This window comes from Martes martes (genome assembly GCF_963455335.1).
Source record: "Martes martes genome assembly, chromosome: 2".
Lineage (NCBI taxonomy): Eukaryota > Metazoa > Chordata > Mammalia > Carnivora > Mustelidae > Martes > Martes martes.
Window position 1 is genome coordinate 179,698,582 of NC_137889.1, and position 25,678 is coordinate 179,724,259.

General features: G+C 43.9%; 1 protein-coding gene across 1 annotated transcript in view; it reads left to right on the top strand.

Moving 5' to 3' along the window:
- Positions 1-327: 327 nt before the first annotated feature.
- The window catches only part of CWH43 (cell wall biogenesis 43 C-terminal homolog), a 54,776-nt gene continuing 29,425 nt past the window's right edge, over positions 328-25,678 (top strand). Inside the window, exons 1-9 of the mRNA XM_080797404.1 lie at positions 328-592; positions 2,428-2,619; positions 6,353-6,473; positions 6,871-7,025; positions 9,638-9,839; positions 10,948-11,036; positions 15,393-15,650; positions 18,593-18,715; positions 23,384-23,463. Coding sequence (XP_080653530.1) covers positions 550-592; positions 2,428-2,619; positions 6,353-6,473; positions 6,871-7,025; positions 9,638-9,839; positions 10,948-11,036; positions 15,393-15,650; positions 18,593-18,715; positions 23,384-23,463 — 1,263 coding nt within the window. The 5' untranslated portion in view covers positions 328-549. The remainder of the gene's footprint in view (positions 593-2,427; positions 2,620-6,352; positions 6,474-6,870; positions 7,026-9,637; positions 9,840-10,947; positions 11,037-15,392; positions 15,651-18,592; positions 18,716-23,383; positions 23,464-25,678) is intronic.

Sequence of the window (25,678 nt, forward strand, 5' to 3'; positions counted from 1 at the left end):
GGAGCCGCCCGCCTCCCGAGCGTCGCCCAGGCCTTAAGAACGCCGAGGGCCTGTCGGCACCTGTCGGCCCAGAGCGCGCGCGCGCGCGTCCTGCAGGTCCCTCCCGTCCAGCCTTCCCCTCGTCAGCGCACATCCCTGGGCCTCGGTTTAAACCCGGCACCTCGGGCCCGCCGCTGCGCCGGCGCTCGCTCCCCGGGCTGCTCCGCGGCCGGGCCAGGCGCCCTGGGTTTTGCCCGACGGCGGCGTCCGAGGCCCCCCGCGAGCCTGCCGGGAGCCGTCGCGGGGCCGGGGCTTAGGGCGCCGGAGCGCGCAGGTGGCACGGGCCCGGGCAGGCTGGGCTGGGTGTGGTGTGCGGAGGCGGACGCGCGGCGGCCCCACCCTCGCCCGGGCTCGGCTGGCCGCGCGGGCCGGTGGGGGGCGGCCGGCTAGGCGAGGGCGCGGGCGCGCGGACCCAGCTCCCGACCACGCGGCGGCGGGCGCGGGGCGCCGGGTGTGCGCGGGGGGCGGGCGCGTGCTGCTGCTGAAGAAGCGCGGCTCCACGTCGCGGCCATGCCCTGGCTGTGGCGCGAGATCCTCCTGGAGAGCCTGCTGGGTAAGCCGAGGCAGCCCCGGGCGCGCGGTCCGGGCGGCGCGCTCCCCACGCGCGTCCGGAGCCGCGGCGCTGGGCCCCCGGGGGCTGGGCTCCGGGAGGGGGGAGCGCGCCCCGCGCCCCAAATAGAGACGTCCCCTGGGAACTCTTGCTACCAAAGTAAAAAAAAAAAAAAAAAAAAAAAAAAAGACAAGACCCAGACTGAGGCTGGGAAGCCGAGGATTCCGCGGGGAGACGGTGCTTCCGAGCTCCCACGCCACCCTGGGATCGCGCCCAGTTCCCCACGTGGAGGCCTTGAACCGGCGCTGCTGGTACAGCTCCCCCCAAACCTTTAATTTAAGTGAATAAACTTCAGTACTGGATCTTAACTTTCTGAAGGAAAGGGGCCCCCCGTGTCCCCCAGCGGCGTGAGGTGAGCACAGCTCAGGGCTGTGCATCGAACTCGAGTCCCGTGTGCGCGCTTAGCAGCTTTGCAAAAAGTCCCGAGAACAATTATTGGTGTAATTCTGTCCGACTTGTATGATTAAAATCAGAATTCCCAGCCGAACTTTTGGGAGAATGCTATAATCTCGCTGTTCACTATGAAACATTCCTTTGGCTTAGGAGGGCCACCTGCCTAAAAACTTGATTTTCTAGGAGCTGCTAATAATTCAGAAGCGCCCCCCCCCCCAACTTTTCCCTGGCTCCGAATGTATCACAGTACAGCAATGTGACATGAATTACATTTAGTAAGTACCTAGGGTTCTAGGTACACTTAGTACTTGATCTCAGGTAATCCTCGCAACCCTGTGAGGTGGCTAACAGAGCTATTTCGCTGACGAAGAAAGGAAGGCTGGGACGTTCGTGGGGAGAAAGTTAACCACTCCCGATGGCTAGATGGCTGCCTTTGGAACCAGACTGCCCGGGTTTAGGTTCATTTTGCCATGTGCTACCGTTTTGATCTTGGCAATTACTTTCTGAATCTCAGACATTTTTGTTGTTTTTACATTTGTAAGACGGGAGTAAAAAGGGTCCATTTCATAGAACAGGAGTTGGATGAGGACCTAAAGAGATGATCTCTGGAAATACTTAGCACAGATGCTGGCACATGGGAAGGGCCCATTAGTTAATTATCATCACGGTAGAAGGTTATGCAGTCAGTAGTGGGCAGAGTGCCTGAGTCAGATCTAGGTATTTTACTTACCCGCACTTTCTCCTAAGGCTAGGTTTAAAAAAGTCGACTTAACAAGAATATGTTGCCTAACTAACCTGCCTTTTGGGGCAGTCTGGAGCGGGAGGAGAGGAGGAGGTTGTGCTGCTTGTCCTTTTTCTTTTGTTTGCTTTTTTCCCCCCTCATAATCTCTACACCCAACATGGGGCTTGAAGCCACACCCAGAGATCCAGAGTGGCATGCTCCCCCAACTGAACCATCCAGGCACCCCTGTCTGTTCCTCTTGATTTTCATGATATTGCTTTTTATAGAAGGGTTGACTTAGGTAAAGACATTTTTTCAACTAGGGTTCTGACAGAACATCCAGTTCAACCCAGATGGTCCAGATGAAGAGGTTTTAAGAAAGGGATGACCTCTGGGAGTGCGAACAAGGTTAAAGGGGTAAATAAGGGGTGTCACGGGACTCACAACAGCAGGACCCATTCTCATCCTGGGACATTCTCTTTCTGATGGGGGAGGGGGAGGAATTCTGTAGTGGAACCAGGTTAAAGTCAGAATTGTGAGGGAGGGTGGGTCGGCTGGACCAGTTATGGTGGAGGGGGTTGGAGGGGCAGGGCGACTGTGGGAAACAAGGACGCCTTTGCACCTGTCCTTTAAAACATGTGTGTGTTTGTTTGTTTGCCCCTAGGGTATGTTTCTTGGTCTCTCTGCCATGGCTTGGGACCGATGATCTATTACTTTCCCCTGCAAACTCTAGAACTCACTGGGCTTGAAGGTTTTGGCATAGCGTTTCTTTCTCCAGTATTCCTAATATTTCCTCCTTTCTGGAAATTGGCTAACAAGAAGTGGATGCTAATCCTGTTGCGGATCATTACTGTGGGTAAGATTTTAAAGTGCTTCTTTAAAGTTTTTGTTGTCATTGTTGTTGATGTCAAAAATCAAGTGAAAATATGTAGACTGCTCTTTGAATGCTAAATAATTAAATGAAACAAGATTCCTCTTTCTCTTACTACTGTTTTAAAGAGTTTTAGTGGAATTGGAATGCTAGACCAAGAGTCCTTGCCTCTTATATTTCTAACTTTTTCTGTCAGATTGGAAAAGCCTAAAAATCACTGAAATGCAGAGGGAGAACACGTCAGCTCTTGAAAATTTTGTGTTCTTTCTCCAACTACAACACAAAACTCAGAAACCATTACAAATTGTCAAATGCTCCTGCGTGAAAATGGGAAAATTATGCATGATGAACACTGTAGTAAGTAAAGTCAAACAACAATTTAGGAAAGATATGTGCAATTCTTTTAGTCAAGGGCTAATTTCACTAACGTATGGAGGTTTTACAAATCAACAATAAAAAGGACTAGCAACTCAATAGATAACAACGAATATGACCAGTTTACTGAACAGGAAGTATAACTGGTTCTTAAAAAATACTAAAACGCGGTGCGCCTGGGTGGCTCAGTGGGTTAGGGCCTCTGCATTCAGCTCAGGTCATGATCCCAGGGTCCTGGGATCGAGCCCTGCATCGGGCTCTCTGCTCCGCAGGGAGCCTGCTTCCTCCTCTCTCTCTGCCTGCCTCTCTGCCTAGTTGTGATTTCTCTCTGTCAAATAAATAAAATATAAAAAAAAAATACTAAAACACGTGGCATACAAAACACACACTCACACACATACATATTTTTAGGTAGTTGCACATACTGAATGTCAAAGAGGAGAGTTGAGGAACACTGTATTGTAAGGGTGGGAAAGTAGGCACTTGGACATTGCTGGTGGGAATATAAATTGGCACAAGTTCTGCAGAGATAATTTAGCAGCACTTACCAAAATTACATATATATATATACACATATGTGTATATATATGTATATGTGTGTGTGTGTGTGTGTATACTCTTTTGCTCAGCAATTCCAATTCGAGGAATATATCCTACAGATACACTCCCATATATGTTAAAATCATAAAAATGCAAGATTATTGAATCATTGCAGCAATATTTACAATCACAAGATTAAAAATAACCTAAATGTCATCAAATGGGATAGGTTGAGTAAATTATGGTTTTGAAACTTGGAATACTATAGAATACTGTGCATCTGTGTAAAAGAAGAGAACATCATTTTTGTAAGGAAATGGGATGTTCTTTAAAATACATTGAGTGGGAAAAAAAGGAAGCACTAAACTGCAGCTTGTAACATCTGTGTAAGAAAGTTGAGATGGAAATATATTTAGTTTCTAATTGAACATGCATTAAGATGCTCTAGAAGGATTTTTAAAAAAGCTGATAGCATGTTTATTGTTTGAATATGGTATCTAGCTAGACATAGGCATGAAAGGGAAACTTTGCAATATATACCTTTTGTATCTTCAGAATTCTGAATATGAGTATGTTGCCGTGCCAAAAATTAGCAATGAAAAATTGTGAGCTTTTTTAGCAATTAAAAATTTTGAAGATTATTTATTTATTTGAGAGAAAGTACAAGCAGAGGGGGAGGGGTAGAGGGAGAAGCAGACTCCCTGCTGTGCAGGGAGCCTGCTGTGGGGTTTGATCCCAGGATCCCGAGATCATGACCTGAGCTGAAAGCAGATGGCTAATCAACTGAGCCACCCAGGTGCCCCCCCTTTTCCCTAAAAAAAAAAAAAAAAAAAAAAATATATATATATATATATATATATATATATATATATTTGAGAGAGAGAAAGCCAGGCACATAGCATACATGGAGGGGAAGGGGCAGAGGAAGGAGGAGAAGCAGAACAATTAAAAATTGTAAAAGTACACTTACTATCACAAAGACTTGAGAGTATTCACATTAAGGGATGTTGAGAGTCCTTGAAGAAGTACTGGTAGTAAAAATGAAAGAGGGAGGAGTCATGGAAGAGAAGGTTCAGAAAACAAAACAGCAGACTCCAGTCCTCGTGGCTCTGTGGCTGAGAATTCTGCGTGTCTTGCTCCTCTCTTATGATGCAGTTGGTTTCTCTGACTTTTCCAAGTGGCATTTGTGCACAAACCGTGCTGCATATTCCTTTTCTCCGGAAACAGTCATTTGACTCTTTTTTTCAGAAGCAGTGGCAGGAATTACTAGGGAGTTGCCTCTGCTTTTCTGTGGGCCAGTCGCCGAAGAAAGCAGAACGAGGTTAAGTGCAGTGAGTTTCTGTGGGTCCCTACGAGGCTGCAGATCTCTGGCTTTTCAGGATCCCAGGCTCAGAAAGGACAGTGGGAAAGACCACTGAAAAATTCACCCTTTATGAAGACAGTGTCCATAGGAATGGAAGGACCTGTCAAATGACTGTGCAAATTTCAGCTCCAGAAATAATAGAAATGAAATGTTCTACCCCGAATGGAGTGTCTAGTAACTGAGTTAAACTGCCTGGGGCTTGCAGTCTCTTTTCATGAGTTACTGTGTTGCAAGTTTCATTTTCTCATCACACTCCTCGGTGGGCTTTCCGGGTATGGTCTCCTCAGTGGGCCTTCCTTGGTTGCCTGTGCTCAGTGCTGCCTGTGCCAGCTTCACCTGCAAAGCCTACTGACTATGAGAGTTACGGGGGTCGTTTTTTATTGTGTGAGTCCACTTTTGGCCCAGTAACTTTGATTGCTGTGAGGGATGTGATATTACTAAGCCTGTAGTAGGTACGGTGTCTGGGGTGCTTTTCCTCTACGAAGACCCATCCACTTGAGTAGAGCTCAAATTAAATTTGAGAAAACGGAGGAGGTAGGAGAGTGACGTAGAGTCGAGGGTAAAGAGACAGGTGCGGCCAGATCCTCTTCTGAGTTACCCCTGAGCTTTGCCGAGGCTGAACAGAGGCTGCTGTAAGCCCCGGTTTACTTTAAAACTCCCTTCTGTTGCTTCTTAAGGAAATGAAACAACTTTGTTTTTAAAGAGTCCCAAAGTATCTTTGTATAACTACAGAGAAGATCTGGGTGGTACATGCTATCACCTCTGAGGCCTCCAATATTTTAGATGAATTACTATGTACTTAACTATTAAGCTAGTTCATGCTCACACATGTTTATGGCAACATTATTCTTAGTAGCCAAAGAATGGAAACAAGGCAAATGCCCATCTCCGACGAATGGATGAACAAAATGCATTATATCTGTGCCGTGGAATATTATTCAGCCGTAAAAAGGAACAAAGCACTGATACACACTACAGTATCGATAAGCCTTGAAAACCTTAAGCTCAGGGAAAGAAGCCCTCCACAGAAGGCTACACACTATATGATTCCATTATCTGAAATGCTCGGAGTGGGAAAAATCCAGACAGACAGGAAGTAGATTAATGATTGCCAGGGGCTGGGACGGTAGGAAGGAGGAGAAAGGAGGGACTGCTAATGGGTATAGATTTCTTTTGGGGGTGGTGACAATGTTCTGGAATTAGTGTTCATAGTTGCACAGCTTCGTGAGTATATTAGAAACCATTGAATTGTCCACTTTAACATAGTGGATTTTATGTTACAAATGACATTGCAAAGATTTTTTAAAAGATGTATACACACAATTATTTATTAACTTGATCTTCCCGAGTATAAAGATGGTGCCAGACACAGCAGTTACCAAATGCAGATTCCAACGCGTATTTGCCAGAAAGGTTGAGCTCCCCTTCGTTTGTCTGTAGGCAGCATCGCCTCCTTCCAGGCTCCAAATGCCAGGGTTCGGCTGGTGGTCCTTGCACTTGGCGTGTCTTCCTCGCTGATCGTCCATGCTGTGACATGGTGGACAGGAAGTGGCTTGCAAAGGTATGGCATCTTCTATCCATGGACAGAGGTTCGTCTCTTATGCCTGTAGACAAACAGGTGTGATCACTTACCAAGCGGGAAGTTGGGAGCAGGAGACCCAAGTAATAGTATTTACTTTGCATATGGCTTGTAGAAGTCTCTCTCGCTCTCTCTCTCTCTCTTTTTTTTTTTCCTTTTTCACAAAATCAGAATGGGAATGCTTGCTGTCAGTCTCCATCCTGTTTTGAGAATTAAGGAATTATAACAAGCTGCCTATAAAGACCAAGAGCATGTTCCTTACTGCAAATTACCAACTGGACTATTTCAACTGGACTATGCTCCAAATTATGACGTTCGCTATGAACATAGTGCACTGAAACCACAGAAAAAGTTGTTAAATATATTTTTCTATCTACAGGTACCTCAGAATCTGGGGATTCATTTTAGGACAGATTCTTCTTCTTGTTCTCCGCATCTGGTACACTTCACTAAACCCAATCTGGAGTTATCAGATGTCCAACAGAGTGATATTGACATTAAGTACCATAGCCACACTTGACCGCATTTACACAGGTCAGTATACGTTCGGGTTGTTTTTCTTTTTAGGAATTTGCTCTCTTGCATAGTTTACTTTTCTTATCTGAATGCAGCACATCTTGAAAAGATAAAAAGTCTTTCTGCACTATATCTCCATTTCAATGTTCTCCCCCTCTGAAACAGTAACCGGCAGGGCCAGTGGGGCGTTACCTAAGCAGAAGGCACCTTTTCCTTGCCAGAACAGAGGGTGAAAATTTCTGGCTCTTATCAGTGTGGAGGGGGAGGGTAAACCAGGCCTCAGACTCCCAGCTGGCTTTCAGCTCTTTCTCCCTTTACTCCCTAGTCAGGGCTTTCCAGGATGAGACCCTTCACCTCTCCTCTTGCATACTGATCCCAGTATATCCCTAACACTATGAGAAGTTGGTTGTGAGCAAGGGCTGGGAGAACTGTCTGGGTTTTTTGTGGGGTGTGTGTGTGTGTGTGTGTGTGTGTGTGTGTGTGTGTGTTTTCTGGGAGTCTGAAGATACATATGTATTTTCAGATTGATTTATTTGAGAGAGAGAGAGTGAGCAAGTGAGCAGGGGGAGGGGCAGACAAGGGGGAGGGGAGGGGGAGATGAGCAGATTCCCTGCTGAGCAGGGAGCCCAACAGGGAGCTCGATCCCAGGATCCAGAGATCACAATCTGAGCCAAAATTGAGAGCCAGGCATCCTGGGAGTCTGGAGATATTCAAGCTCCAAGTCTGAAGCTTGAAAAGAAAAGAAATCTTGCATATTTACACGGCCTTTCAAATCACCTGTCTCTCTCCGGCACTGACTTTCTCAGACATACCCATAGCGGACTTGGATGTTTGCGGCATATGCTAACTTGAGATCCACCTCAAAAGAAGGGAGAAGTGTTACTAGATTCTGGTTAACCTTCCCCGGGGCTTTTTGTGTCCGTCTCAGTGAGTCACTGTTCTTTTGTCAATACAAGGAGAAATCTCGCAGATTAATGGAAGTTTAGAGGGTATTGGCTCACCATGAACAAAGTGCTAGTATAATCCCTCTTTGGCCCCAGTTCGGGCATGAAACCAGGGGGGCATCAGGCAAGCAAATTGGTCAAGTGACATTAATATTAGTTAGAACGTTTAGAACATGGTCTGGCGCCCTAATACAAGCTTTATGTTTTATAAAACTCTAACATCTAAAGGTGGCAGCTCCGGCAGCACATTTCACAGGTACAGCCTGATAAGGATCTGAACGTCCGGGTATCACTTACATTTCCTGACTTGAGTTTTCTTCTTTCTCGCCTGTTGTAAATTTATGTGACCCAGTTGTTGGTTCCTCGTTTACAAAACTCCAAATTCCAAACTCCTCACCTCTTTTCCCCCAGGATCAGCTCACACCGGGCATTTTTGTAGTTTTATTGAATATTTGCTGGGTCCCGGGGGGAGGGGTCCCACACCAGAGGACACCACGGTGACAGACTTAGCAAATTTAGTTTAAGTCTGTCCTTTCTTAAAGACTGCTTAGTCTCCAGGTCCTGGCCTCCTGCGTCTTCACCATCCTCCCCATCATCCCTGTGGCTCCCTGCTCTGCTCTCCTTCCTCTGACTCTTTCATTGGTAGAAGGGCTTGTCTCCTCCTTGTGAAATCCAGCTGCCAGCCCCACAGACAGACCCTGAGGCTTTCTTCTACCATGCAGAGAGCTTCACGAAATCATGAAGCATCTGCCCAACAGGCCGTCCATTCCTGCAAAGAAATTCTTCTGCCGACGTTTTGTCTAGGTCTTACATTTTTGTATGCGAAATCATTCGTGCGATAAAATGAGACCTCTTGGTCAAAGAGTCCCATGAAGTCTGGTGCAGTTAGGCACAGAGGCCCGGGAACCAGTCTGCCTAAGCTCTCTTTACCAGCCGTATGAGCTCAGACAAGTGGCTTATTGTCTCTGGGCCTCAGTTTCCTACTCTGTAAAATGGGACTAGTAATAAAATTTACCTCAGGCTGGAATGAGTGCATGTCAAAGGCTGGGAACTGGACCCGACCCTCAGTTACTGCTTAGTCAGCAAACTGCTGTTCTTCTGGTTGCACAGGAGATTAGATGGGAGCCCTGTTCTGTGGGGGGACATGCCTGGTATTCCCTGAACATACCAGTCCCTTTTTCTCTTCATATTTTGGCTCGTAACTGTTAACTTCACAGTAAATAACTTGTTGCATTTCTTCCCCCCCCCCCTTTGTTTTTTTTAAGATTTTTTACCTGAGAGAGTGAGAGAGAGAGCGAGCACGAGTGGTGGGAAGGGGCAGAGGGAGAGGGAGAAGCAGCCTCCCCGCTAAGCAGGGAGTCTGACATGGGGCTCGATCCCAGGTCTCTGGGATCATGTCCTGAGCCGAAGGCAGACACTTAACAGACTGAGCCACCCAGGCCCCGCCTGCCTTGTTCTCTCTAAACCATTCCCCATCTAGCCTGCCTGAAATCATCTCTCCCGCCAACATGCTTCTCAGCATGTTCTGCTTCATACTGTAGTTTCGTGTCTCACCCTCCCTTCTGAAATAAGCTCCTTGAAGCCAGGTACCATTTCTTAACTTGCTAGAAGTCTGTGAAAGGTGGAGGGTAAATTTACATGTAACTGACTCTCCTCCCCTCTCCCTTTTTTTTTTTTAAATCCTAGATGGCAACTGCAGTAAACCAGAGGGAAAAAAGCCTGGAGAGGCAGCCAAGGGCGTGGCCCCCTGGCCTGCCTGGTGGTTGGCAGGGGCTGCCTTTGGCAGTCTCGTGTTCCTCACCCACTGGATTTTTGGAGAAGTCTCGCTTGTTTCCAGATGGGCAGTGAGTGGGCACCCCCACCCAGGGCCAGATCCCAACCCGTTTGGGTGAGTTTCGGTTTGGCAGCGATCCAGAAATTGGCTATTATAGTTGGAGGAGGAAATACTTCTTCTGTGGAGCGGCTAGATCTGTGCCAGCCAGGTGATCACATCCCACTCTCCCGACCCAGCAGAAACATTGCCTGACATTACTGCCTACTGCGGGGAAGGGGCCAAAAGGATGTTTGCCCTGTGCTGAAAGATTGCTAGAAAGCAGAAGGTAGAGGGCTGAGGGCTGTGCATGGCTGAGTAAGAGGTTCTGGAAGCTCTTACTTGGGGACTCTGAGGAATCCCCGCATGGAGGAGCATATCAGGGGCAGGGGAGATATCGCATTCCCTGCCCATCTTCTCCACACCCCTCCTTTGGCATTTGGTGGGATGAGACCACAGTGCCCTGATGAGAGAGAGCAGGCTGGCAGTCTGGGCACTGATCTGTGTTCTCTGGGAAGGAGGGAAGCCCAGGGGGATCTCTGCGTCCTCTGGTTCCTGCTCCAACCATGGGGCACCTGGGGAGGCCACAGATCTTGATTTTAACTGTTGGTTCATTAACCCTTTCTCTAATCTTTGGCATACTTGTTTTCTCCTGTGTCCAGGCCCAGCGTTTTATGTAAAAAGATTGGAGGATCGTTTAAAACATCAGCCTCAGATAACTGTTTGGGCTCAGGTCTCGGTCTCAGGGTCTTGGGTTGGAAAGTCTGCCGCGGGCTCCGAGCTCAGCACAGGGTCTGTGGGGCCCTCCCCCTCCTCCTCTGTTCCTTCCCATCTCATGCTGCACTCTCTCTCAAATAAATACAAGGAATCTTTAAAAATACCATAAAATGTCACATGGCCAATATGGACTCGAATTTAACAGTCTGAGAAGACTCAGTTGCTGAGTTTCGCCTTGACCATGAAAAATCAAAGATACCATTTATCTCACGCTGAGCGCTATTACTTCTGTGTTCCGCATGGATCTTATATAGGTTTTCAATGGGCTCTCATGACCTCAGTGATTTTTTTTCACCCTCATATTGTCTCTCGGATGTACCTAGAGGCCGGAGGTGTATTTCCCTTTTATATTTGGGACAATGAAATATTAACGAAGGCAGGTGTGCCCTAACATGTCCTTTTCTTACAGAGGTGCGGTTCTGCTGGGCTTGGCGAGTGGACTGATGCTCTCAGTGTTTCCGTGGTTTCCCAGCTCCGGGTTAATCTGGTGGGCCACAGGTACGTTGAGTTTGCCTGCAGATGTGTCAGGCATTTCGCTCTGGCTGATGATTTCCGTGCAGGCACGTGCGCCCGGAGTGGAAGCCGATGGCCAAGAAGGCCCTACCGTTCTGTGCTGTTGCCAAGCGGGGCTGCGGTAACCAGCTGTTGCCCCTGTGACCCCCATGTCACCACGGGGCCCAGTGCCTGCTGGCCACAGGTTCCTGCTTCCTCCTACTTTGTTGCCTCTGTCCTCTGTAGCTCCCTAGTGCTACCTGACGATGCCTCTATACCCTCCCACATCTCCCGAACAAGCCACGGGTGTTGGCAACGGCGTTCCCACGGGGCTGAGGAGATGGTGCTCAGATGTCACCACACTGCCAGACCTCTTGTCCTCTCCAAGCGTCCCTGCTCCTCTGGTTTTCAGGAACGCCCTCCTTAGCTCCTCACCCCTCAGCCCTGCTTCGGGGTCCACATTTGCTCATTCGAAGGCTGGGACCCTCTCCTCCCAGTCACACCCAGTAGGATTACAGAATACTGATGGAGACCATCATATTTGAGGAGCAACTACTTAATTTTTATGACTATATTTTATTTCTGTGACTGAATCTTGCCACCCTTCTCCCTTCCTGTTAAAGGGCAGCAGCAGTTAGAGTCAGCTTTCGTGTTAGATTAAAAACTCCCCACTCTGTGACAGAGAAAACAGCATCTTTGGTTTCTGTGAGGAGAGAGGCGCCCATCCGTGTTCATTAACCAGGCGATCCCGAGTGTTCCCGGATGCCGTGTGTGGGTTCGAGACTGTGTAGCGGTGACAGAAGATGCGGGTTGGCTAGCAGAGTAAGTCCCTTTCTTCACACCCCGAGGACCATCACTCTCGCATGGAGACATACGTGTAGTCCACACAGATGGCTCCATTCACGAGCTTAGCTGGGTCCCCATCCTCCTGGAGCTGCAGGAGCAAAACCTGGCAGGCAGGTTGAGCTGTTTCTACTTGCGGTAAATGCGTATTTTCTGGTAGACATCCGACATGGGGTCTGTGGACGTGTGTAGGAGTAGAACACAGAAGTCATTTCCTTTTCATCAGAGAGATGCCTTATGAGATTCCTCAAGAAAAGGTCCAGGGACTTTCGTAAATGCCGAATCTGCAGGGAGCATATACGGCCTCTTCATCTACACACCATCGTGGAAAGGGACGCGAGGCACTCTGGAAGGTTCTTCAGCACGGATCTCGTGCCTTTTTTTCACGGGATATAAGCAACATGCTTCCTGGGCAGGGAATTGGCAGTTTCATTTTAAACATGGGAGAACGGAGGTCCCCAGAAATATATAAACTGTTCATTAAAGGACAGAAAAACTGTGAACCTCTAGTGATATGCCGATACTTATATCCCCAGAGAGGTAGAGTCAGACCTACTCTAGTTTTGCTGTCTCTCTGAAGTATTAAATGATAGTTTAAAAAGACCTCAGGAGCAAGCAGATTTGAGGCTTCTAATGGGCTCTTTGCAGTAAAGAGGAAAGCAGGGCCACAATTCATGGGCTTCAGCTCTGCCTCTGCTCACCTGAAATAAGTTGGAGCTCACACAATTATCTAGAAATGGTGCCCCCTTTCCACTGTGACCCACCTCTGGAAACCGTCTCATAAAGCAGAGTGTAGAAAAATAAATCTTATTTTTTTCATTGTACAGTTAAAATTTGCAATCCAGTGGGTCTCGGCATGAAATAAATGACGGCATTGACCAATAGAATTTTACAAATGCAAAGATACAGGAGCTTTAAATCTTGGTGGCAAATAAATTATTAAAATCAAAGTCCTATTAAAAGAAAAAACAAGTTTACCAAATGCATGGAGAGGAGCCCAGTGTACTATATACAGTGGTCCTATGATTTTATTGTATGGAAAATTTGATCTATTGAAAACTAACATGTTAGTTATTATAAATATTATTGGAATATTCAGTTACTCTTAATTCTGCTTGGTATCTTAGATATAAAGATTTGGAGAAGATTACTTGGAAGGACTTGGTCTCAAACACAAAGCAGCTAAGATATAGAGTTAAATGAAAAAGTCAGAGTGATTAACAGTGTGTGTCAAATGCCACCACTGGTATGAAAAAGGTACGGAAATGCACACACACGCATTTATTTCTTTTATGCATCAGCAGATCTCTGGAAATCCAGAGACAAAGACAGCGCTAACAATGGTTTCCTCCACTAGGGGGGTCTAGTGGGCCAGAGAGACTCCTCGTCACCTTTTGGAATTTTGGATTTTGAATTTATAACCTATTTAAAAATACAAGTGTAGTGGATTTAAAAATAGATAGCCCATTTAAAAATAGAAATTAAAAATAAAAGCAGTGACAGTCAAGGGAATTTGAAAAGATGTTTCTTCCCCTCCAGATAATTCTTTGCAGTAAGACAGAAACAACAGTCATTAGAATGTCAAAAAAATAAACAAACAAACAAACAAACCAGTCTTTGTAAGCTGGTAAACAGGAAAAATTCGCTCACAGTAATCATCAGAAAAGCGAAACTCACAATGTGATAATGTTTTCATCATTAATTTGGTAAAGATTTTTGGAAAGAAATAATTTTGGCAGTGTTCACAAGGTGAGACTTTCGGCAAGGTTTCTGGAGGAAAAAAGATTGATAGAGCCTCTCATAAGCAGTTGACTATAAATAATGACTCTTTAAAATGCTTTCATCTCTTGACATGGTACTTGTACTTTTAGTCTCTTTTTAAAAGAGTATTTTAAGGAGATGATAAAAAATGGAGTAAGAGATTAGTTGACAAAAAAAGATGTTCCTCACAGTGTTGGAAGCTTCGTAAATGGCCAACAGTAGGAAAATGGTGGCTTATCCTGTGGGGTATTTGCCCAGAGTATAGTATATATACAGTATATATACACAAAAATGTTTTTTTTTTAAAAAAAGTGTTATGAGAAAATGTAAAATACCATCCTCAACATGTGGTATGATTCCATTAACGTAAAAATACTTTTATGTATGCATAGAACAAGACTTAAGGGAAAAATACATAGGAGCATTGGCTGTGATTGGCTTGGTCTTAAGGCGATCCTTAACTGCTTTAAAGTTCTGTATTTAAAAAAAAATTTTTTTACAGCAAATAGTCATTACATTTGTTGATTTCAAAATAAAATAATTTTTTGGTTATTAAAATAACCACTGTCAGGTCTAAGTATTACAAGGTCTTACTGTGGAGTTAACTTCTGTGGGTTGGAGAGGGCTCTGGGATCTGGTTCTCGAGTTCGTTGGGTGATGTTCTTTTTGAAGTGGGGGCGGGGAGGGAAAGGCAGTCCCAGGGCATTGCCCGCCCGTGTTACAAGTGGGACTCTCGGTTGGATGAGCACAGGGTGGGGGTGGGGGTGTCCTGGCGGGAGTCTCTTCCTGCTCCCCACTCCTTTTCTGGAGTTTTTGCCCCAGCAGTGACTGGGGCATCCTGCTGGAGACATCCTAGGAGGATGGGTCACAGTTATACACCGACTGAACCGTCTGTAGAATGTCACATTCGACGGAAGGGTGTTACCCTGAGGGATCCCCAGTGGGGTACGGTAAGACCCTGACCTGCCGTCTCAGAACGGATCTCACGGCAACTGGGAGAAATGTTATGCTGTCAGGTCGGGCTCAGCAAACAAGCAGACGTTTATGAATTACCTGCAGTGGACCCAGCAGATGGCATAGCCCGCAACACCCACTAGGCGGTCCGGTCGTGAATGAACCGATAGCAGAATTGCTAATGCCTTGACCCACTCATCCCATCTCGGTCACATCTTCTTTAGGGCACGTGTGCTTGGGAAAGCCCACTTAACATATTGCAGGGCAAGCGGCGGCATTTAAATGGATGGGAAGTGCGTTAGAAAGTTCCTTAACAAAAACGTCCTAGAAACCATGCTGACTTGCCATGTTTCCTAATGTCCTGGATCTGGCTGGCTAAATTAAATGGACATATTTTTGGTATTACAGATTATTTCAGGGTGTTTGTTTGTTTGTTTTGCTATTAGGATCGTAACACAACCTAAAAATGCCTTTTTCTCTCCTCCTACGCCTCTTGAAGAAATAGCTCTGGACTGAGAATCACTAGACTCACCTTCTGCCTCCAGGTTTGCAAGGAACGAGCCGTGTGACCTTGAGGGAATCATGTTAACTGTGCGAGACCTCTGTTGCTCATCTGCTGCTGGCTGGACCAGTATGCCCTCGAGGTCCCTTCAGGATCTGAACAGCTGTATTATCAGTCATCCTATGACCCCATTCTTTCTTTCTTTCTTTCTTTTTTTGTTTTTTTTTTTTTTTTTTTTTAGAAAATGGAAGAGACTATTTTGCCTTTTTGACTGATTCTTTTCTTCTCTCTGTCACCAACAGGAGCAGCGTCAGCTGCTGGCCTCCTGTACCTGCCCACGGGGGCAGCCGCTGTTTCTGGCTGTGTGCTGGCCGTCTTCACAGCATCCGTATGGCCTCATGTGCTTGGACACCTTCTTAGCTCGGGGGCGAGCCCTGGGAAAGCCATGACCACTGCCATGATATTTTATCTTCTAGAGATATTTTTCTGTGCATGGTGCACGGCTTTTAAATTTGTCCCAGGAGGTGTCTATGCTAGAGAGAGATCTGATGTGCTTTTGGGTGAGTATATTTGAAAGGTCTGGATTAGAGTAACTACTTGAAAATACCCTTCAGGCTGACTAGGATTTAGCATTTTATGTGCCTGGTGGAGGTAACTAGGATGATCTTTTTAAAAAATTCAAATAGAGTCTCTTGATAGAAATAAAACAACTGGAAGAATGTCTAAATTACTTCTTAAAAGATTTAATTCATCAGTGAGTTTCAGTAATACTTTTTTTTTAACTATTTGACTTTTTTTTCTTTTAAATTAACACATCATGTATTATTTGCTTCAGGGGTACGGGTCTGTGATTCATCAGTCTTACACAATTCGCAGCACTCAACATAGCACATACCCTCCCCTGTGCCCATCACCCAGCCACCCCCATCCCTCCCCCCACACCCCCCAGCAACCCTCAGTTTCTTTCCTGAGATTAAGAGTCTCTATGGCTTGTCTCACTCCCCAGTCCCTTCTTGTTTTCTTATTATGGCAAAGGCCTTTTAACCAAATTTAATCCATAGTAGAGTATAAAGAAATACTATGTAACAGTTGTATTACAAGCTATGTCAGGAAAAGGTATGATCATGGTGAGCTCCTTGCTCTTTTGGTGTTGGCTCGTAAATATAAAAAGGAATTGTGATTTTTTTCGTGGTTCCCCCAAATCTTATCTGTGATTTTTTTTTTAAGGATTCTATTTATTTATTCGACAGAGAGAGAGAGAGAGCACAAGCAGGGGGAGCGGCAGGCAGAGGGAGATGCAGACTTGCTGCTGAACAGGGAGCCCAATGTGGGCCTCGATCCCAGGACTCTGGGATCATGACCTGAGCCAAAGGCAGAGGCTTAACCAACTGAGCTACCCAGGTGTCCTTATCTGTGATTTTTATTTACCATATTTTTTGCCAATAAAATATATCTTACATGCATGAATCTTAGTATGAATCATAAATTCCCAAATCATAGAATAAATATTTTCCATTTCAGTGGTTAAAAACTATGTGCCAAAATGAAAATTTCATAAACTTAGCTCAGTTGAATATTTCAAAAATCGCCTTCTGGCAAGGACGAAATTACTGACGAATACAGACATATACAAATCAAATGTCGCCTGTCATTTTAGTTTGAGTAAAACCTGTCAAATGCTTCCAGGATAAAAATTGTGAAAAGCTGAGGAGGCAGAACATGTCCTCAGGGTATTCAGTCCTTGTTTGTTAACAAATGCATTTTCCCATTTGTTCATTTATTCATTAAAAACATGACTGGGCACCTGCATGTGCCAGGCACAGGGCCAGGCGCTGGGGATGGAAGGGACACAGATCTGTGCTGTCAGCGTAGTGGGGACAACACCATACAGAAAAGTAGACAAATACGGAATTACAGTTGGGGTGAGTGCTACAATTCCACCTGTAGTTCCCCCTTGGGCCCTCCGTATTTTTCCAACAACTGTACATTTTCACATAAACTTCTCTACATCCTGAGCTAGGCATCTGGCAGGAAAGGCTGACTTGGAACCTTTTTTTTTCTTTGAATTATATGAAATGTGTAAAAACAACTGAGAATTTGCTATTTCTGGTAAACACCCGTGCTCTCATCCACTTAGAGACATACACTGCTGCATTTCCTCTGCAGTAATCTTGGCTTTGCAAACTGTGTATTTCTTCTGGTTTCTTTCAGGTGTGTGTGCTCTCTCCTGCTCTGTCTTCTTATCCAATGCCCTGCTTTTTTCTTACTCCAGCTTGCTTAGGGGTCTGCCATGTGGAGAAAACGAACAACAGTAAGAGCCATCCTAAGCATAAGTTCATTTCTTTGGAATGTTATGAATGACGTGCTTTTTCAGTTTTCTTTTCGCTATTTATGGGACTGCAGAAATGGCTTTATTATAGCTGCATGCAATGAAACTTTTTTTTTTTTTTTTTAGTAAGAGTGACATATTGATAAGGCCACAAAAACTAAGGCAGGTTGGTAATGTTCAGCATAGCTTTTTTTTTTTTTTTTAAAGATTTTATTTTATTTATTTGACACAGAGAGAGAGATCACAAGTAGGTAGAGAGAGAAGCAGAAGCAGGCTCCCTGCTGAGCAGAGAGCCTGATGCGGGGCAAGATCCCAGGACCCTGAGATCATGACCTGAGCCAAAGGCTGAGGCTTAACCTGAGCCACCCACGTGCCCCTAGCATAGCTTTTAATAGAATTAAAGAGAATCTGTATTAAATCAGAAACTAGTAATACATTTACTGTCAAGCTTACCCTGCCATTTCCTGCAAGTTGCATATAATTTTTTTTTTTGCCAGCCTTCCACCTAAGTTTAATTTCTATTTGACATTTCCTCATTTAGATATTGTTCAGTCATACCTCTGTTTCCATTCTTATTGTATGACTTGAGAAGGATGTAAACTTTACATACAAGTTACACCGTAATGCATCCAAACGGAGCTCCACTTCCTTGGCCCGCCCTAACGGGCTCAGCGGGGCTTCTCGGATGTCCGCCCTGTGAGGACCCACACCCCAGGCCAGAATTACAGTCACAAACACAGCCGGATTCAGACTTGTGCTCCTCAGCCTGGTGTATTTAAGGTCTCTTCAGTGCTGAAAACTCAGTCCCCGAAAGCAGTTCAAAAGGCTCCTTTCTCTTGTCCTCCACCCTCCCCTGCAAAATCAGCAGCAAAGCACGCTATTACCAACCTAACAACGGGGAAACCCTCAGGAAATGGACAGACATTCCTCATCGAGAACAGGCTGGAGTCTTTTTATTTGAAGCAGGGTTCCTAGAGCCCTAGCTCATTTCTTAGGATCAACCCCAATGATCAAAAGCGCTACTAGAATAACTGCTTAGGTACTGAGATAAATGAAGCCGGTAACTGAATTTTCAGGGTATGCCCACTGAAATACAATCTAGGCTCCTCGAAATTACCACGGGGAGGATTTTTGGTTTAAAATGCAATATGTTCTTGCTTTCTCTTTTAACAGGGACAGTGATGCTAATTATTGGCCTGAATATGCTCTTTGGTCCGAAGAAAAGCCTCGACTTTCTTCAAGCCAAAAATAGTCCTAAAGCACTTTTCAGAAAGAGTGAAAAATACATGAAACTCTGTAAGTTTTGCTTTCTTTTAAAGCACTCGATTATAACAACATTTTCAAACATATATGAAATTAAAGAGTATAATGAACCCTCCAGGACCCTTCACCCTGTTCCAAAGATTACTGACATTTTGCCAGTGTTGTCAACAGCTGTCTTCTTACTGGTTTTGGCGACATACCTTGAAGCACATCTCTGACAGCCTCTCGTTTCAACCACAAATGCGCTGCATTAATTTCGTTTCACTTCTCATGTAGATAAGATCATTTCCCAGGTAGAATTTCCCAAATGCTTTGTTCTTACGAGAACTATTTCTATTTCAGACTATTTCTTTCCTTTCTTGTTCTCCTTTTTGGGGGATCTTAAATATGGTGACATTCAGACTATTGATGAAGTGAAGTGAGTTTGTTATTTGGTCTAATTTCAAATGAGCTGGATTAAGTAATAACGTTTATTGCAAGGACAACGTTTGCAGATAGTGTATTAGGATACGGCACACTCCGTAACTACACAGCATTATGCAGGATACGAAGACGTGTAAAAACAGGTCTCCATCCTCCATGACTTGATATTTTTATAAAAATGACAAAATATTATAGTGTAAAGAGAAAACAATAAAGCTAAATAAAATTGTAGTATATTCCTAAAAGAGATGTCACAAAGCAGCAAAACCATTATGTAAACACTTTACATATGTTCCATCATAACTTAAAAAGATTACATTACAACTTCGGGGATATTTTTAAAATTCACAGTTTTGTATTGTGTGTTCTTATGTTTTCGGTACGTCTTTTTTTTTTTTTTTTTTAGTGTATCTCTTAACACTAAGACTTGGTAGGTTTTGTTTGTTTTTAATCCTGACAGTCTTTGTCTTTATCGTTGCCCTTGTTGTTATTAGTAGTAGTAGAAGAATTAGGAACCAGAACTCTCTAGGTCACTCATCAGATTGAGGCATTTGGAACCATTTATTTATGAAGTTGTTTAGACAGTTCTGTGTAGTTTTTTTAAAAACAGACTTTATTTCTTAGAATCACTTTTGGTTTGACCAGAAAGTACAGTGATGCCCAGATACCCTCTGGCCCCACATACAGAAGCACTCTCTCACTATCAGTAACCCCCCCTCCCGGGTTTATTATTACATTTTTAATTATTACTATTTTTTAAAGATTTATTTATTTATTTATTTAGAGCGGAAGGGACAGAGATAGAGAGAGAGAATCTCAAGCAGACTCTGCACTGAGCAGAGAGCCTGGTGCTCTGCTCGATCTCACGACCCTGAGATCATGACCTGAGCTGAAACCAAGAGTTGGATGCTTAACCGACTGAGCCACCCAGGCACTCCTATTAGTACATTTATTATAACTGAGGAATGGACACTGACATTATCACTATCATGCAGAATTCATGGTTTACTTTAGGGCTTGCTCTTATTGTCATACATGCTGTGGGTTTGGACAGACGTGTAATGGTCAGTTGCCATCATTATAGTGTCATACAGAGTAATTTTACTGCCTTAAAAATCCTCAATGCTTTGCCTGTCCAACCTTCCCTGCCTCTACCAATGACAACCACTATCTTTGTCTTTTAAAAAAATGAATAGATTTTATTTTTCAGAGCAATTTTAGACTTATAGATGTATTGAACACAAAGTATGGAGTTCCCTCTCATACACCCCGTCACACCCGCTCCTCCGCAGGGACAGTTTTGCTGTCCCCACTTTCCATCATTATTGACATCTTGCATTAGTGTGGTACGTTTGTTATAACTGATAAGCCAGTCTTGACACACTATTATGAAGTGAAGTCCATAGTTTAGAGTCCAGGTCACTCTTTTAGTTGTATGTTCTGTGGGTTTTGACAAACGTCTAGTGGCATCTCTCCACCATTACGGAATCATCATACAGAATATTTCTGCTACTTTAAACATCCCCTGTACTTTACCTGTTCATCCTTCTGTCCTTCCTCCAAACCCTGGCAACTACTGAATTTTTTCACAGTCTCCACTGTTTTGCCTGTTCTGGACCATCAGTCTCGTCTTTCAGCTTGAAAATGTAATCTGGTTTTGTTGTGATTTCTCATGCATCATTATTTACTTCTGTCATCTTACTTTGCTTTTGCTTTTTCTACTTGCTCTAGGTATATTTCTCCCTCCTCTTCTTCTTGCTTTCTTTTGCATTGATTCGGTTTTCTTTTTCCTTTTTTTCTTATCCCCTCCTTCCCACTCCTCTTTCTAGTTTGGAAATTATACCTTTGAGTTCTATTGTTTGAGTAGTTGTTTTTGTTGTTGTTGTTGTTGTTTTCTTTTTTTTCTGTTTTGTTTTTCTTCTCTCAGCGCATTAAAGATACTATTCTGTTATCTGGCTCCAGTTCTTGCCGCTGAGCCATCAGCTGTCACGTGGTCTCTGCTCCTTTGGAGATCATCTGCCTTTTTTCTCTGGCCCCTCGTAGGATTTCTCTTTGTTTTGGTGTTCTGGAGTTTCACTGTGCTCTATTTGAATGTGATTTCCGCCTCGCCCCATCGATCTCCCCCCTACTCCCCCATCTTGCTTGTTAGTGTTCGGGCTTTCTGAATCTGAAGAATCATGTCTTTTATCGCCTCTGGAAAATTCTCAGTTTTATTTCTGCAAATATTGCCACTTTCTCATTCTTTCCCTTCTTCCTTTTTTTGACTATAGCTAGATTGTATTGGATCTTTTTAGCATCGTCTCTGTGTCCCTTCACCTCTTTCATAGTTTCCACCTTTTTTTTTTTTTTTTAAAGATTTTATCCACTTATTCGACAGACAGAGATCACAAGCAGGGAGAGAGGCAGGCAGAGAGAGAGGGGGAAGCAGGCTCCCCACTGAGCAGAGAGCCCGATGCGGGGCTCGATCCCAGGACCCTGAGACCATGACATGAGCCAAAGGCAGAGGCTTAACCCACTGAGCCACCCAGGCGCCCCTACCTTTTTTTTTTTTTTTTTTTTAAGATTTTATTTATTTGACAGAGAGAGATAGTGAGAGAGGGAACACAAGCAAGACTGGGAGAGGCCTGGAGAGACCCTGGGATCATGACCTGAGCTGAAGGCAGAGGCTTAACGATGGAGCCACCCAGGTGCCCCCCACTTTGTTTTTAAGCTGTCCCTTGCACTAATTCTCCATTCAGCTTTGTCTACTGCTACCTTTCTTGTCCACTGAGTTTCTAATTTCAATGATTCTATTTACTATATAATTTTATTTTTAGAAGTCTATTTTATTTCCTCACCTAATTTCCCAATCATTAATTTAATCTCCTGTTTCTTAGCTGAATACTCTGTTGAATACCCTCTTTTATTTTTTGACACATTAAGCATGTCTATTTTGTATTCTGATTCTAAAAGCTGCAATATCTGAAGTATTTGTGAGTTTGATTCTACAGAGTTTTTTTCCCCCTGCTGGTTTCTGCTCATGGAGACTTGTTTTCTTACATATTATTTATTGTATATATTTATGGTTCTTGGAAGATTTTCAGGGAATTCCCTTAAAACCTGAGCTATGGAGATGCCTGGGAGGCTCAGCTGGTGAAGCGTCTGCCTTCGGCTCAGGTTATGATCTCAGAGTCCTGGGATCGAGTCCTGTGTCGGGCTCCCTGCTCAGCAGTGAGTCTGCTTCTCCCTCTTCCTCTCGTGCTGTGATCTCTCTTGCTCTCCCTGTCTCTCAAATAAATAAAATCTTTAAAAGAAAAGAAAACAGAACAAATGTGATTTGCAAGTGTGGGTAATGCATACATATCACACATGAAAACTAACCCAGGAATTAGACATTTCTCCTTTGCGTAAAATCCTTGACTAATAGACTTAATAATTTCATAACATTATTATTTTTCACTCAAGTATAATTAACATACAGTGTTGTATTGGTTTCAGGTTTACAATATAGTGATTCAACAACTCTATGCATTATTCAGTGCTCAACACAAGAGCATTCTTAATCCCCATCACCTGTTTCATTCACCCCCTCCCCCAACCTCCCCTCTGGTAACCATCAGTCTGTTCTTCTATAGTTAAGAGCCTGTTTTTTTGTTTCTCTCTTTTTTCTGTGTTCATTTGTGTTGTTAAATTGCACATATGTGTGAAATCATATAGTGTTTGTCTTTCTCTTATTTCACTTACCATTATTTGCTCTACATCCATCCATGTCCTTGCAAATGGCGAGATTTCATTCTCTTCTGACTCAGTTATATTCCATTGTGAATGGACATACCACATCTCCTTTATTCATTCATCTTTGCAAGCTGGTGCAGCCACTATGGAAAACAGTATGGGGATTCTTCAAAAAATTAAAAATAGGGGCGCCTGGGTGGTTCAGTCAGTTAAGTGGCTGCCTTTGGCTTGGGTCATGATCCCAGGGTCCTGGGATTGAGCCCCACATAGGACTCCCTGTTCTGTGGGAAGCCTGCTTCTCCCTCTCCTACTCCCCCTACTTGTGTCCCTCTCTCGCTGTCTCTCTCTCTCTGTCAGATAAATAAAATCTTAAAAAAAAAAAATTAAAAACAGAACTACCATGTGATCCAGTAATCCCTTCTCTGGGTATTTACTCAAAGATGATGAAAACATGACTTTGAAAAGATCTATGCACCCTTATGCTTATTACAGCATTACTTACAGAATATTTTTAAAAAGACAAACCTCGTTTCTTTTAAACAATTATTTCTTCTTTCTGTTTAGTTTTGTGGCTGCTTGTTGGTGTGGGGCTATTGGGATTAGGACTACGGCATAAAACCTATGAGAGGAAATTGGGCAAAGGGGTAAGTAATGAAAACTTTTGATACAGAACTTTATATGGTATGAATCCATATACATGCATGTATTTGTACATTTTCATTATGCCTGAGCAGAGTGGCGCAGCGGAAGCGTGTTGGGCCCATTTTCATTATGCCTGAACCGTAGATCTGCATCTCATGACTTCAGGGCTCTGTAAACTATCTCTTGAAGCCTTGGGTCATAGGCTGATAACATAATAGAATTATTTCATGAAATTGGATTCTTGGGATAGACCCATTTATTAAAGGCAAGATACTAATAATTTTTGTTGAATGAAATTATATTTTCCATATTCCATATATATTCCATATTTCCATATTCCATGATTTAACATATCTAAACTATGAAATAAAGAACTATTTTATAGTGGACTTTTTTGTACTGTTTGGCAGATACTGTTGAAGGCAACAATATGAGAGTCTGATTTAAAAATGATCTTTTGGATAATTCTTGAATTTGAAGATTTGGGGTAGCTTGCATATTGATGGGCATGGAAGTTTTCCGGCCTTCCCTTTTCCTCTTGCTGTCTACAGTTTTAAATGCTTTCTGGCCCCTTTCTCTTCTAGATAGGTGGGCAGAAGGAAGGCTAAGTTGCAGTGTTGTGGTTTCTGCTCTTGTGAAGTCTGATGTGTTTTGTAACAGAGTTACAGTTTTGATGAAAGTAGAATTTGAGGGTTAACTTTGAGTTTTAGTATTCTGTATTACCAGGCATATTTTTTTCATATAAATGAAATCTATACCAAGGACAGAGACCAGGCTTCTCTCGTTTACCTTTGTGACTCCAGCACCTCACAAAGTGCTTGGTCCGTATTCAGAACTCAGTAGCTGTTTCTTTTTATCTTTCTTTCTTTCTTTTTTTCTTTTTTTGGGTAATTATTTCTTAATAAGTAAGTAATTCATTATATGGTCTCTCTCTTTTGTCCTTTAATTGTTAGTTGTTGTTGTTGTAACATAATGTCAGAAGAAGACCCCTAATGTCAGCCAGGGACCCTTTTTAAAAGGAGTCATTCATTTCAGTTGGATTTAATACCTGTTCTTTTCATTCATTCACTCATTCATTCATTCATTCATTTGGTAAACGCTTACTGAATGTCTCTTGTGTGCCTGGTTCCAGGGATATAGGAGTAAACAGGCTGGACCAGACCCCCATGGAGCTTCCATTCTAGTAGGGGAGAAAGATGGTATTCTGGGGAGCAAATAAAGACCATCACTTTAGGTCAGGACGCTCAGAAGCAGATAGGATTATGGAGTGGAGAGGAGGAACAGGGTCTGGGTGGTTAGAGAAGGCTGCTCTGAGGACGTGATGAGATTTGAGTCGAGACTTATTCACAGAGCCAGGGGAAGAAGATTTGGGCAGAGGGCACGCGTGTACAGGGCTGAGGGGAAAGAAGCGTGGTGTGTCTGAGGCCCACCAGGGTGGCCGGTGTGGCTGGAACTTGGTGAGTAAGGGGAAGAGTGGGAGAAGATGAGGAAGGAGAGGCTGGGCTGGGTCCTATCACAGCGGGCCTCCCAGAGCACAGTGAGGCATCTTCATTTAATTTTCCTTGCACTGGAAGCCACTGGAGTGTTTTGAGCAGGAGCATGAAGAAGCGTGATATATATGTGTGTAGACACACACACACACACACACACACACACACACACATTCTGCTCTGTGCAGAATGGATTGTAGAGTAGAAGCAGGGAGAGAAGTTATTAGGCTTTTTCAGTTGTTCAGCAGAGAGACCGTGGGAGTTTGGATGGGTGCAGTGGGCAGTGGAGCTGGAGAGAAGCGGATAGACTTAGAACATATCGTTGACCCTTGGACAACACGAATTTGAACTGTGCCAATGGACTTAACATGCGGATTTTTTTTCAATGAGTGTGTTGGAACCTTTTTGGGAGATTTGTAATAATTTGAGAAAACTTGTAGGCAAAGCGCACTACCTAGAAATAATGAAAATTTTCAGAAAAAGTTGTGTTGTGAGTGCATAAAAGAGCGACTAGTCTAGTTTGTCATTTACTAATAAAGTATACACAAATTTATTAGAAAAAGGTAAAAAGTATCAAACCTTGCGTACACAAACCCAGACCTTGCATGGCACCATTTGTAGGGGAGAGAAAGCTAAACAAGCACAAAGGTGCACTATTAAATCCTAACGGCATAAAATTAGCTGTGGTACATACTGTGCTACCATAACAATGTCATAGCCACCTTCT